Source organism: Aptenodytes patagonicus, chromosome 7, assembly GCF_965638725.1.
Source record: "Aptenodytes patagonicus chromosome 7, bAptPat1.pri.cur, whole genome shotgun sequence".
NCBI lineage: Eukaryota > Metazoa > Chordata > Aves > Sphenisciformes > Spheniscidae > Aptenodytes > Aptenodytes patagonicus.
In genome coordinates, this window is record NC_134955.1 from 66,725,201 (window position 1) to 66,738,310 (window position 13,110).

The 13,110-nt window shown below is 36.5% G+C and overlaps 1 protein-coding gene across 1 annotated transcript in view; it reads left to right on the forward strand.

Annotated features, from left to right (window-relative positions):
* Positions 1-12,826, forward strand: part of C7H14orf39 (chromosome 7 C14orf39 homolog) — a 30,889-nt gene extending 18,063 nt beyond the window's left edge. The window contains exons 9-17 of the mRNA XM_076343447.1: positions 2,745-2,884; positions 3,353-3,432; positions 5,522-5,607; positions 5,702-5,766; positions 6,893-6,963; positions 8,975-9,132; positions 9,657-9,792; positions 11,321-11,378; positions 12,624-12,826. Coding sequence (XP_076199562.1) covers positions 2,745-2,884; positions 3,353-3,432; positions 5,522-5,607; positions 5,702-5,766; positions 6,893-6,963; positions 8,975-9,132; positions 9,657-9,792; positions 11,321-11,378; positions 12,624-12,826 — 997 coding nt within the window. The remainder of the gene's footprint in view (positions 1-2,744; positions 2,885-3,352; positions 3,433-5,521; positions 5,608-5,701; positions 5,767-6,892; positions 6,964-8,974; positions 9,133-9,656; positions 9,793-11,320; positions 11,379-12,623) is intronic.
* The last annotated feature ends 284 nt before the right edge of the window (positions 12,827-13,110 follow it).

The window sequence follows — 13,110 nt, forward strand, 5'->3', positions numbered from 1 at the left end:
GCTGTTCTGCAGTCACTACAAGGTTACTACCGAGCAAAGAGCTTTGTGAAGAAAAAGGAGATATCTTCATCTTCTGCCACAAAAGAATAAGAAGAAGGAAAAAAAAAGAGTTGCACTGTGACTCTCCATGAACTGATGCAGACCAGCGTGAAGAGAAACCAGCAGCATCAAGGGAAAGAACTGAACAGAGCAACGAAAGCACTGAGCAGAACAATGTACAAATTAATACCCATGGAATGCTTTAAAGGGCTACAAGACAAGAAACCAACTTGCAAGTTGATGAATAGGTGCTGATATATATGTTCTCCTTTGGGCAGGAGGATGGCAGTGGTAACTGTCCTTTTAAAAGGCTTGGAACATTTTAGTTTGAATCACTTATTGCTGGCCAGCTAGTCGTTGATTAGGCTGACTGCAAAACACAGATTCCTCTTCTCATACCAGCTGTTTTCTCTGATTAGTGGGCTTTCATAGTTCACCAGTTACACAGACAAGTATCATAGTTAAAATTTCCAAATCAAGAGTTCTCATCAGTCACCAAACAGGACTCAACTCTTTTGAAGCCCTGGTCTTGATTTCTCAATTAGAGATTATATTTATTACGTAGAAAGGCTGACATCTTCAACTGTGCTTTGGCATATATTGTGTTCATTCCCTCTGCTTCTGTAAAATGTTTGGGAGAGCTTTAATTTCATTATTCTGTAGTTCTGGGCTTTTTTTTTTCAATCTGATTGAGAAAAAACTTTGTAATAGAATTCTTAGAAAAATACTTACAATGCTGTTTCTGGACTTCTAAATGTAAACATATACGAAGAGTCAACCCTGTGCTGACCACAACCTCGTAGGCAATTATTAGTTACTAGCTATTATGGCAGCTAGTTATTAAAAGTCCTGCTTCCAAAAGGACTTGCTGCCATGCGCCTGATGAGAATACCGAACATGACTTCAGTAGAGTCCTGGTAAATACCACAGTAGCAAGTGTGATTCTTCATATGTGTAATCAAATATACTTGATTCCTATAGTGAAGATAAAGTGATATATTAATCTTTGGGATTCATTATGCTACAAAGAAGAAACTACTGCTAAGGAAATGGGATTTTATTTTGACTTATTTTTTTTCTTTGCACTTTAGTAAAAAAAATGTTACCTATTTCGCAGTATGGATCAAGATAAAGATTTTTTATCTACTCAGATGTCTACTAACAATGAAGCAGAGAAAGAAGACAAATGATCTTGTTGTTACTGCAATTTGGACTATTTTGAGCTTCAGTATGCAGTTTGATTTTTCTTTCAATGGTTATTAATTATGTCAGAGAAGAGGCGTGTGGTTTTTTTTCAGTAGTGTTTTTGAGGAGCAGGTGTATTGCATATGCATAAAGTTTAGCTGCAGGCTCTTTTGGAAAGTTTTGTTACTTAAAAAATACATATCTTCAGAGCTTCTGAGTCCTGTTTGTAACTCTGCCATCAATATATTCTTCTGAATAGATATGCATAGTAAAAGAATGCTTTATTTCATGGAGAGTGATTTTTTTAGAAATATAGAGTTGTCTGCTAGGCTTTACAGAAGCACATGGAAAGTGACTCCAGGAACTTTTAAAAACACAATTTGGCTTCCTAAGTTCTGTAAAAAAAAAAATGGTTTATGGCAATCTAACTCATGACCGCAGCAGCCTTAGCCTTGTTCAATTCATTTTTGAACGATGATTGTGGTAAAGTGGCCAAATAAGCCATGTTGAACAAAGTGAAGCAGTTTTAGCCAGGGTTCTGTGCTCAGCTCTGTTTTTATTTCTGCTTGTTTCTCCTCCTACAGCATAGGTGTATATGTAACTTTACAGGTGAAGATAGTCCTTTTCATCAGAGTTATTTGACTGAGGTGCATTCATGGTTTTATGTGATCATAGTTGTGCATGTCTATTAGTTTAATGTGTTGTTAGGTCCATATATCTTAACCAGTGCTTTTAGTTTGGTATTTTTTTAGTAGTGTTGCTAATTTTACTCCACACTACCTTATAAAGTGCATCCCACACTTTATCTTATTTTTATTTATGGAAAATTTCAAGAAGAACAAAAAGACTGGCTCAATTCTTCATTTGTTCTGAATAGCATTGTTTAGTCAGCTATAAACCAGATGTTGTAACTAGAAGCACAGAGGCTCTAAGCAGGAATGCCAGAGAGAAAATAAAATAGAACTCATTATTTTAAAAAATGGTAAATGTTCCTGTGCCAAATGGCCACTTTACCCTGCATTGTTCTGCTAACCTTTGTCTTTCTACACTGTAAAAGGCTATTTACCCTACACAGATAATTACCCCACAAATGAAAATACTTGCTGCAGTTTTCTCTTTTGTGTGTGTATAGTGTGAGTATTCCAGACAATCTCAGAGAGAGAAGTGTTTTTAAATGTGAAAGTGTGATTTCAGAACTACAATAATGAAGTACTTTGATGAAAGTGTAAAGCCCCAAGCTACTAATGCTTTTCTTTGATACTGACAAAATTTAAGACAGCAATGTTCTTATGATTGGCTTATTACTACTTTATGTCCTCTGCTTTCAGTGATATTCTCTGTCTGACATTATTTAAAGAAAACTTCAATTTTTATCAACTGCTGCAGCTGAAAGAGGTAGAACCTCCCGGGCAGCATGCATCTCCCTTGAAAACTCCACTTATTTGAAGCAGTTGTATTTTATGATTTCCTTTCTTTTGCAATTGTTAACTTAATTTTTTTTTAACTTAATTTTTTTTTAGGATATTTGAAGAGAGCGAACATCCATCTTTGCTAAATGAGAAACATCAACCTTATAAACCATTACATGTCCCATGCATTCCTCGGAAATTAGTCCAGTCTGTACAGAGTATTAGATTCTCAATGCAACGAACAGAAACAGGTGCAGTGTGTTTAATGATCTTTCTGTGAGGATTTTGAATTATTTTTGTGTAAATGAATGGAAACCACGATAACAAATCTAGTGAACTGCTCCTACTGTGATAGCTGAAGCCAGGCTTTCAATGGAAGTTGGGTACTTACCTGTCTTTATGTTCTGAAAATCTTCTATGTCTGATTTTTCTCTTATCTATGCAATGAGTAAAGTAACATGACAGGTATACCTGATGCATAGTGTCAGAAAAATCTGAAACATACCTTTAGCACTGTTTGCATAAATACAATAAATATTAACCGAGTATTATTTGCAGTAAATTGATTGATACTTTCGTATTTTGTGATAATTTTCTTTTAGTTCTCTGTTAACAGGAAAATTTATAAGCTTTGTTCCCAAGTTCAGTTTAACAATGCCATGCTTTGGATACTTAATCCTATTGACATTAATAATATTAAGTAATATCTGTTAATTTAGGGAGAGAAGAAAAAGAAAAACCTATGGAACTTTCAGTGGCCACTAGCAGTTCCTCCAGCCTGGCAGAAAATTCGTCACAGGTATGCAGCTCTCCCACTTGTAAAAACATGAGATTATATAATCCGTTTTATGTGGTTGTTTAAATTTAAAACACTTCAAATATACCTAGTGCTATTATATCTTACATAAAAATTGTTAACACTGGAACCAGGATGCTAATCTTGGTAATCTGCTATTACTTGGTAATCATAAAAAAAATCTTTCTTTGGTGCTATTTCTAATTCAACTGAAAATATGTATGTTCATACAAAGTGCAACTGGTAGTCATAGTAAGCATCCTAATGCCAAACTTGAGGTGGACCATCTATCCAATTAATTTTGTATAATAGTTTTTAAAATTTAGAATAACCTTTGTAAATTCACTTGGTTGTATGTAGAAAATTTTTGGAATTCTAAAGGAGGAACATAATCTTCTATTACTGATTAATCATCAGTCACCTACTCCATAATGAAGGATTTAATAAAGGACTAAATGTGCAGGATGCTATACAGGACTGCCTACAGTTAACAGCTCAGTTCTGAAGTTTAACCAGAAACAAAAATCTGGGCTGAAAGGAATAAAACCATGAGCAGCATTGCCTTGTACGCTTGAGGAGTCCACAACTACATTTTCCGTCTCTCACCCCATAAACAAATAGTTCCTATGGCACTTTTTTGAAAAGGCGAAGTGTATTGCAGCTTAATATCTTAAATATACAAACACAATAAAACAATCCAGAAACAAGTTGGAGGAACAACTTGCACAGTTATGAAAACCACTAATAAAATCTCATTAAGTGCGCAAACATTCATAGGACTAATAGATTGTCGAAGTATAAAAGGAGTACTCAGATAAGGTAAGGCCATAGGAGATTAAATAGTTTGCAACTGTTTGCTGTGCAGAAGCTTGGGGAAGTTTCTGTACCAAAAGCTTTCTTTATAAGGGACATCTCACTGGATCTATTTAAAACCAAATCTTAATGAACAACAAAAACTGTCAAGTAAAAAATTAACAGAACCAGTTGTGATTTTCTTAAGAATTTCAAGGTCACTGAAGGATGAAGTGAGTGAATCACTAAATGGTTTAGGATGGAGCCTGTGGTAGAAGAAGCAGCCTTCATAAGATAAGACAACATGAAGGGCAATGGGTAGACCGAGTGGAACAAGACCAGAAGAAATTGCTAGCAATTCTGATTTGTGACTGGCTGAGGGAGTTGAACATGATGAGGATGATGGAAAGGCTGTTGCTAGGGTAATCCAGAGATGAGGGTGGGAATCTGGGACCTAGAATTCCACTTAGAGAATAGTGGGAAGCAGTAAGTCAAAGTTAAGGGAACTTTAAGAAAGGGTGATGGCAACAAGGAAAAGAAGATGGAGTCTGAGGAAAAATAAAAAAGATTGGAAGAGAGGAGGTTGCTATACTTCAGAAAAGGAGTGCTGTAAACTACAGGAGCTGAGTGGCAGACAGATTCTGCATAACCAGCCCTTTTGTCCCCCACCCCGAATTGAATTCAATTTGATACATTTTGCAAATTAAAGCTAGCAGATCCCTGTGAAATAATGTGTTATCTGATGCTGAGGCATAGATTCCTAGTGCCACTCTGCCCTTAAGGCACAAATACACGCTGCATACATATAAGAGTTAGGGCTTCTGATCTGATGAAAATCTGTGAGGCAGGAGTACTTCCATGTTTTCTGCAGTTTTTCAATCCACACAGGAGACATATTCACTGATGACATATTCACTCACTTTGGCCTTCGGAGGTGGAGACAGGCCTGGCTCCAGCCCTTTCTGTGGTGTCAAGCAGGAACAACCTGGCTGCAGTAGTAGAAAACCTGGATGCAGTTTGTAAATTATGCAATGTTATTTGTACGACAGAAAAGTTAATTATTCACCTCTAGTCATCAATGCTGTGAATGAGACTTTATAAAATACTATAGAAGTTGTTTTGGGTATCATGCTGCTAAAATGTAGGTAAAGCAAAGGAGGGCAAAAAAGTTTTTATGTTGCCTGACCCCTAAAGAGAGGTTAAAAGAAGGGATTTCCACAGTCTAAGGAGAAATTGGAGTGCTGTTGTTGAAGTGACAATTTCATATGCTGCCTCATTTGAATTTTTTGCTATGTTGTAGATGGTTATTGACACTGCAGGGACTAATAACCCACAAATTGCCCAAGTTCCATCAATAGCAAGTTTACAAAACCAAATGCAATTCAGGTAACTTTTCTTTAATAAAGTAGTTTTCATTCTTGAGATTTAAGGTTTATGGAAATAATCCATATTCAGACAAACAGTAATTTTTGTCTTTTAGACTGGTAATTCCTCCAAAGCAGATGACTTCTAATCAACAGTTTGAGAGTGAAAATGCAGTAATAGGTAAAGTACCACTGTCATTTTTTTGATAGGATGTGCAGTTACTGTATGCTGGATCACATAATTATAAAAGAGAAATTTCTAGGGGCCAAATTTTCATTCTGGTATTAAGTGGGCCACCATTTGTCTTCCTTTTCTACCTTGATTTTAGTTCAAACTTTGAGTATAGCAGACAGGCAGAGTCCTAATTTAAATAGAGACTGAACTGCTTAGTAATGTGGAATTCATTCTGCATTGACCATTGCTAGTGAAAGGAACCTTCCAGCATCTCTTGTAAATCCATGCTCTAGTCTCAAATTACTTGGGTAAAATGAAATCCAGTCTGAATACCTGCCCAGAAGGCATGAGAAAATGCAAAGAAAAAGGATATAATAAATTCAGTAATTTAAGAATCTTGAAGCATCAGATTAAGATTATTAAAAATGAAAATTAGCTTGAGAAGTACATACAGAATGCTTACAGAAACAAAACGGGGTGGTTACAAATACACCTATAGTTTTTGAAATCACAAGGCACTGAGCTTCAGTTTAAATGTATTTTTTCTAATTATACTGCCAATTTAGATGCCTGTCAAAAATTATACTCTATTTTTTTTATAAATAGGATCCTAATTATGTGTCCTGAAACACAGGATCTTAACCCACAGTGCCTGAAACATTGCATGGTCTGAAGCTTAGAGCAGAAAGTCCGATAACATTCTTCTCATTTCTCACCCTGGCTTTTGCTCAGTTCTTTAAGATACACTTCATCAGTGTCATATGGATGTGCTTTTTATATTGTTTCCACCTGGTTTCTATTGACTAATATTAGCACTCTCAGAGAGCAATAGCTGGATTAGACAAACACAGCACTCTCAGGGAACAATGGCTAGGTTTGAAGAACACACCAAACTATATGAGGCAGCCTAAGCAGTGCTGTAATGCTAGCGAGTAAGTGGCAGAACGAGAGGTAACTATTACGGACATAGCCACAAAGTGGGTTATTATGAAAACTACAGAAAGAACACTTCCTTACCAATAGCAATGCCAAGTTAGTAAACCTTTTTCAAGGATTTTTTCCCCCAATGTAATTTTTATTTATCCATTTAAAATGCTTTTATAATACATTCAGTGCTGTCTTTTTTGTATAGCAAACCAAGAGGCCAAATGTGGTGATAAAGAAGCAGAAGATGAGGCAAAGGATTCTTCGTATATACCTCAAGTAAGCAAAGCATTTCTTATGTAATAAGTAATTATTTTATTTAGAATAGTCAAAGTGTCTTGACATATTTGAATCTATTGGCAAGAGGTAAGTCTCAGAAATTGGCAAAGTGACTCATTATAAGGCACCCAACAGGTAAGAAGCCAATCAATGCCTTCTGATTACTAATATAGTGATCATCGCTCTTGGTCATGTTAGTGTTCTGTGGGTTTTTATGCTACCTTAACAATAGGCTTATTTAGGATGACTATCCTATGCACATTGTAGTTTTTGCATAAATTGGTGCATATCATTTTCATCAGTGTGAGCTGATGAAACATTTTTAAAAAGCGTTTGCATTTGAAACTCATTTCTCCCACAAAACTATAGTAAATAGGCTCCGTGCTGGCTGTAGAGTCTGTATGGCTCCATTGGCACTGCTTTTACGAGCTGTGCCTGAATGGGATATCAAGCTCGCCATGCCATAATATTCAAGCCAGTTGTGTGTACAGCTTGCATATATAGGTGATATCATGATGTGGTTTAACACCGGCCAGCAGCTAAGCACCACACAGCCGCTTGCTCACTCCCCCCACAGTGGGATGGGGAAGAGAATCAGAAGGGTAAAAGTGCAAAAACTTGTGGGTTGAGATAAGGACAGTTTAATAGGTATAGCAAAAGCTGTGCACGCTAGCAAAACAAAATAAGGAATTCATTCACTACGTTCCATCTGGGCATGGTGGTGTTGGGTTGACGGTTGGACTCGATGATCTTAGAGGTCTTTTCCAACCTCAATGATTCTATGATTCTATGTGGGCATGGTGGTGTTGGGTTGACGGTTGGACTCGATGATCTTAGAGGTCTTTTCCAACCTCAATGATTCTATGATTCTATGTGGGCATGGTGGTGTTGGGTTGACGGTTGGACTCGATGATCTTAGAGGTCTTTTCCAACCTCAATGATTCTATGATTCTATGTGGGCATGGTGGTGTTGGGTTGACGGTTGGACTCGATGATCTTAGAGGTCTTTTCCAACCTCAATGATTCTATGATTCTATGATCTACAGGCAGTTGTTTAGCCATTTCCAGGAACGTAGGGCTTCATCACATGTAATGGTTACTTGGGAAGACAGATGCCATAACTCCAAACATCCCCCCTTTCCTCCTTCTTCCCCACAGCTTTTATTGCTGAGCACGACATCATATGGTGTGGAATACCCCTTTGGTCAGTTGGGGTCAGCTGTCCCGGCTGTGTCCCCTCCCAACTTCTTGTGCCCCCCCAGCCTGCTCACTGGCAGGACAGCATGAGAAGCAGAAAAGGCCTTGAGTCTGCATAAGCACTGCTCAGCAGCAACTAAAACATCCCTGTGTTATCAATGCTGTTTTCATCACAAATCCAAAATATAGCCCCATACAAACTATGAACTCCTAGCCAAAACCAGTAGACAAGATCAAGTTTGAGATACTCCTCATCATCTGGTTGGCTCACTACAGGCTAATGCCTGCAGGCAGCTGGTGGAGAAGAATGTCTTTAAAACAATGTTGAGTCTGGTGGAAATTGCTCCACAGAATCCAAGTGTACATTCTCATTTAACATTTTCTGAGGAAGCGGAAATATCTCAGTCAACTGAAATATATTCTGATGGTGACGTTCCTTTATTTTGCTAGGGAGTGTCAAGAGGATTCCAGTGTGACTTTAAGCGTTATGCTAAGACATACTTCAGAGTGAAATAGTTCTTTTATTCAAAATCAGTGTTTTCAGTCTGTTCACAAGTTTATTTTTTGAATGAAAATTTTCACATATAGTTTCATTCACAAGAAGTCAATTTTAAATTAGATAAATTAAGGTTACAGTTTTAAGTATGGTGAATATGTCACTGTAAGCATTTTATTAAAATCCTTTTATTTTTCATGAGAATAAAAAATAACTAACTGTAAAACATATAATGAATATACTTATAGGTAAATGGACTAATGGTATTTTGGGAAATTTTATATGCCATAAACATTATTGTATATTTCTTTTTAATAGGACATACAAACATGTTTTAAGTCAAATGAAGATAATCTTGACACAGCAGAAGAAAGTGCAGAACATTTTCTAAGAGCACCTGAAACACCTGAGTTTGTAGGAACACCTGACTCAAAGGGGAAGAAAACCCAGTTCTCTAAAACACCTCCATTTGACTTGTATGATTTCAGCTCTTATTTTGATTTTGAGCAAAGTTGTATTGATGTTTATTGTATAAGCATTTCCACTGTTTTTGAAAGATACTATAGAAGGACTTCTCTAGAAAGCTCTTCTGAAAATATTCAGATTTTTTTCTGAGTTATGCTAGGTAATTTATTAGATTTTCTTCTTACAGTATCATTTCCACTTGGAGCTGCTTTGAAAGAGGGGGACTCTGCTTAGAAATATGAGACACACAGGTTCTTTGTAGCTCCTTTGCTAAAATTGTTGTCTTTTCCTGCAGTAATATGTTACACCAATTTCTATCTTTAAACAGTTTTTTTGGTAGGGATTTGGTAAAAACACCACCTCACTTTCCTTAAAGAGTTGTGTTACCCGTTCTGTGTTGCAAGAAGCAATTATTGATGGAAGCTATGGGAATGTAAAAAAGTGACAAAACAGAAAAAGAAAAAATAGAACAAAAAAACCATCTATGCTATTTTTAAAAACTATTAATGTAGTTTCTTCCTTTCTGTCTTTACAGCATTCACAATTTAGGTTGTGAAGAAGGCACATCAAAATCTCCAGCTTTCTTTTCTCTCATGAATTTCTCCCAGAAGTCACCCGGCTTTAATTTATTTGATTCTTCTGTGTTTGGGGCAGAAAATTCATCTGATGAGGTAAAAATGACTACTTGAGAATATTAAATTTCCACAAAGCAAAACATGCTAAGAAAACAGCATTGACAGTGAATGAGTTTTTTCAGACCGGTTATCTTTGTAGCAAATATTTTTTTTACTAGCTTGCTTAATTTTACATTTGATATCCTTCGAAAAATGCTTATCTCCTTTCCTGGTGATCTCCCTATGATGACTTCTGATCAAGTATGAACCTTTCCCGTATGGGCAAGGTTGGATCTTGGGCAAATATACAGGTGACTAGATTCACAAAAAGGCTTCTGGTTCAGCGTTGCGATGCAAAACTTCAGATACCCTAGCAAAATTCACAACTCGCATGCCTATCCTGTGTGGTTTCGTCTTGCTGAAATGGGGAATCAGGTACTTTAAAATTTTATTTTTTCCCCTCCGTTTTTCACAAAATGCAGAACATTGAGAAAAGGAAGAAAGGACTATCTATTAGGAATATTGAAGAGCAAATATGGATTAGCTATACTTAAATGGAGGAGATAGGTAGGCAACTAGTTGGAACAGGGAGTGGAATCCAGGTCTTCCTTTTCCTTTGCAGGTTCCCTGACTACAGTGCTCTAGAGTCATTTTTACTCTCCTGGGCTAATCTATCTAATAGATAGATAATTGGGTATTCAGGACAGATGTGTGTCAGTGCGTAGTGCAGCGGTTAGGTATCACTCCCTGACAATGTAGAGTTAAACACCATTATGCAAATGAGGGATTTGAACCCAAGTATCTTCTGTTTCAGTAGGTGTGCTCAGTCTTGAGGTTACTAGATAAAAGCTGAATGGAAAACCATTTTATTTTGTATTTGGCAAGATACAAGTTGTTGATATCTCCTAGCATCAGCTGTGTGTAAGAGAGAATAGGCTGGTGAGCAGTTTGTGAACTGTTTAGGAATGAGGTAGGTATTAAGGCACCTAGTGCTGTTAGAACCCACGTTATTTTGTGCCTGCTGAGTGGCAGAAACCAAGAACTTACCAGCCTCTAGCAGTCATGTGGGATTCTCTGAAGTCAGATGGGAGTTTTGAAGGTCTTCATTTGGACTTAAGTATCTATTATAAATCTAACCTAACTCTTCTCAAGAGTGACGAGTGGTTGTTCTGCTACTCTTTCTGGCAATATCAGGTCTTACTTAGTAGGCAGTAATTATGTTGTTGCGTGGAGGTTTTCTGAATTGTCACAGAATGAAATAATGTTGAGTCTTTTCAGTTTAAAAAAAACAGCAGGAAGCCAGATCAGATTTTGGTCTGTTCTCAGTCTGATGGTTTTTCCCCGAAGAAAGGAGGGAGTGTATTTGCAGATGTTAGCAAACATCATGAAACCTATCTCATCAAAGAGTTTACCCTGCAACTTTAGGGACTGATGTATACATTTTAAATGCAGATTTTGTGAAGACTGCTAACATTCACTGGGATAGTGTCTTTCTCACTCAGCAAATGAACTAATTATGTATCAGCATTAGAGCTTATCTTTTGTCTTTCTCACTTGTTAAATAAAATGACTGTTTACATTTCAGACAGAGGAAAGTTATTCTGTGGGAAACTTGAACCCTCTGTCCCCACACAAAGATATTGGTAAGTCTGAAACTCAGATGTACTTTTGTATACCATCTGTCTTCTACTTGTGCTTATATGACTGACAAGCTCCTGATCCTGCTTAACAGGGCACCTTTGGTTGTCTAAAAGGATGTTCAGTTGTGATATTGTAGTTCAGTGGTTTATTGTGTTCGTTTGTGTTTTGACTAGCTTAAATCTTTCCCTGCATGTTTGACTTCAAATGTATGAGATGCCATGAAAAAAGAGGTATGAGAAAGAAAGAAATAGGGATAGTGTTAGGTGGGTTTGAAGCAAACTGAGAGGAGCTGCAAGGGAGAAAAAAAATTTAAGTGTAAAAGCTTTTTCACTATAAAAAAGAACAGTTCTTGTAATGTAAAAAGCTATAGTACTTGGTAAATACTATTTTTTAACTTAAGGCTACCAGCTTAGTGTTGGAAGGAGTACATCTGTGGGGTTTTTTCCTCCCTCAACTGAAATGAAAATGAAGTTTCCATTTGTTTAAAGAAATCTCGATAGTAAACTGACGTCCATCAGTTTAAACTGTTGCAGGTACACAGTGTAAAAATAGCACAGGTTAGAGAGAGGAGAATCAGAATTAATAAACAGTACCTTCCACTCACACTAAGTGAGCCACACACATTTACACATTCTGTGTGAAATCCTGGCTTTACTGAAATGAAAGGCCAATTTTTTGTGATATCGATAGGATCAAAACTTACTCGTGATCAAACACTTTTCTGAAGGGAACTGTAATCTACTCTTTTTTTTGAGGTGCTGCAAGTGCAAAGCTACTTTTTTGAAGTAGATGAATATAAGGTTGTATGCATATGTAACTGTTGTAGAGAAAAGTGTATGAATTTTGTGTTACTAAATATAAAACTCAGGTGTTCTGTTGGTAGCTTTGTTTCTCCAAGTATTTCAGTGGTTGATCGCATTGTTCTCTAGAGAAGAAAGAATCAGAAAAAATATATCCGTTTACAAAGACCTCTGTTGCTTAGTATACAAAATATTTCACCCAGCATATCATACAGAAGTGTTTTGTTGTTCTAAATCATTCAAGTACTTCACACTTCATTCTGTGTACATTATAATAATGCCCTCCTTGAAGTACCATTTTTAGCGTAGAAATAAACACAGAACTGTAGGCTGATACTCAGCGGGATGTTGGGAGTACAATATTATTAAAGAAATATATTATGCTGAATGCAGTATTCTTTCAGTATGATTTAATCTAATAGTAAATATAATATGTATTCCATATAGGAAGCTTGTTTGGGAAATCAGAAAGTGAGGATGCATTTGCCTTTCCCTTCCCCTCGGAATCGACTTCTCATGCATTTGGAGATGGAAAAGATGACTTTAGTTTTCCATTCACGTTTGGACAGGATCAGAGATCATCACAGTCTCCTTCTGTGAAAGGTTTTCATTCTTCCTTACAAAATACAAAGCCATTTACATTCTTTTGAATACCTTTGACTTCCTTTTAAATTCTTTTCCTACTTAGCCTTGACAAATGTTTTCAGTTTCTGAAGTTAAAGTACAAAGCATTTTATCTTCTCCTTTCATTTCATCTAAGAGTACATCATTGCAATTGCTGGAAGAGCATATGTATGTTCATCAAGCACACATGCTTTGAGATGCAGCTTTTATTTTTCTTATTTATTTTCTAAATATGTTGTTTTCATAAAATGTTATGATATGCTCCTGCTAAATTGGCACTTACAAGCAGCAGAAATATCATTTTACAGTA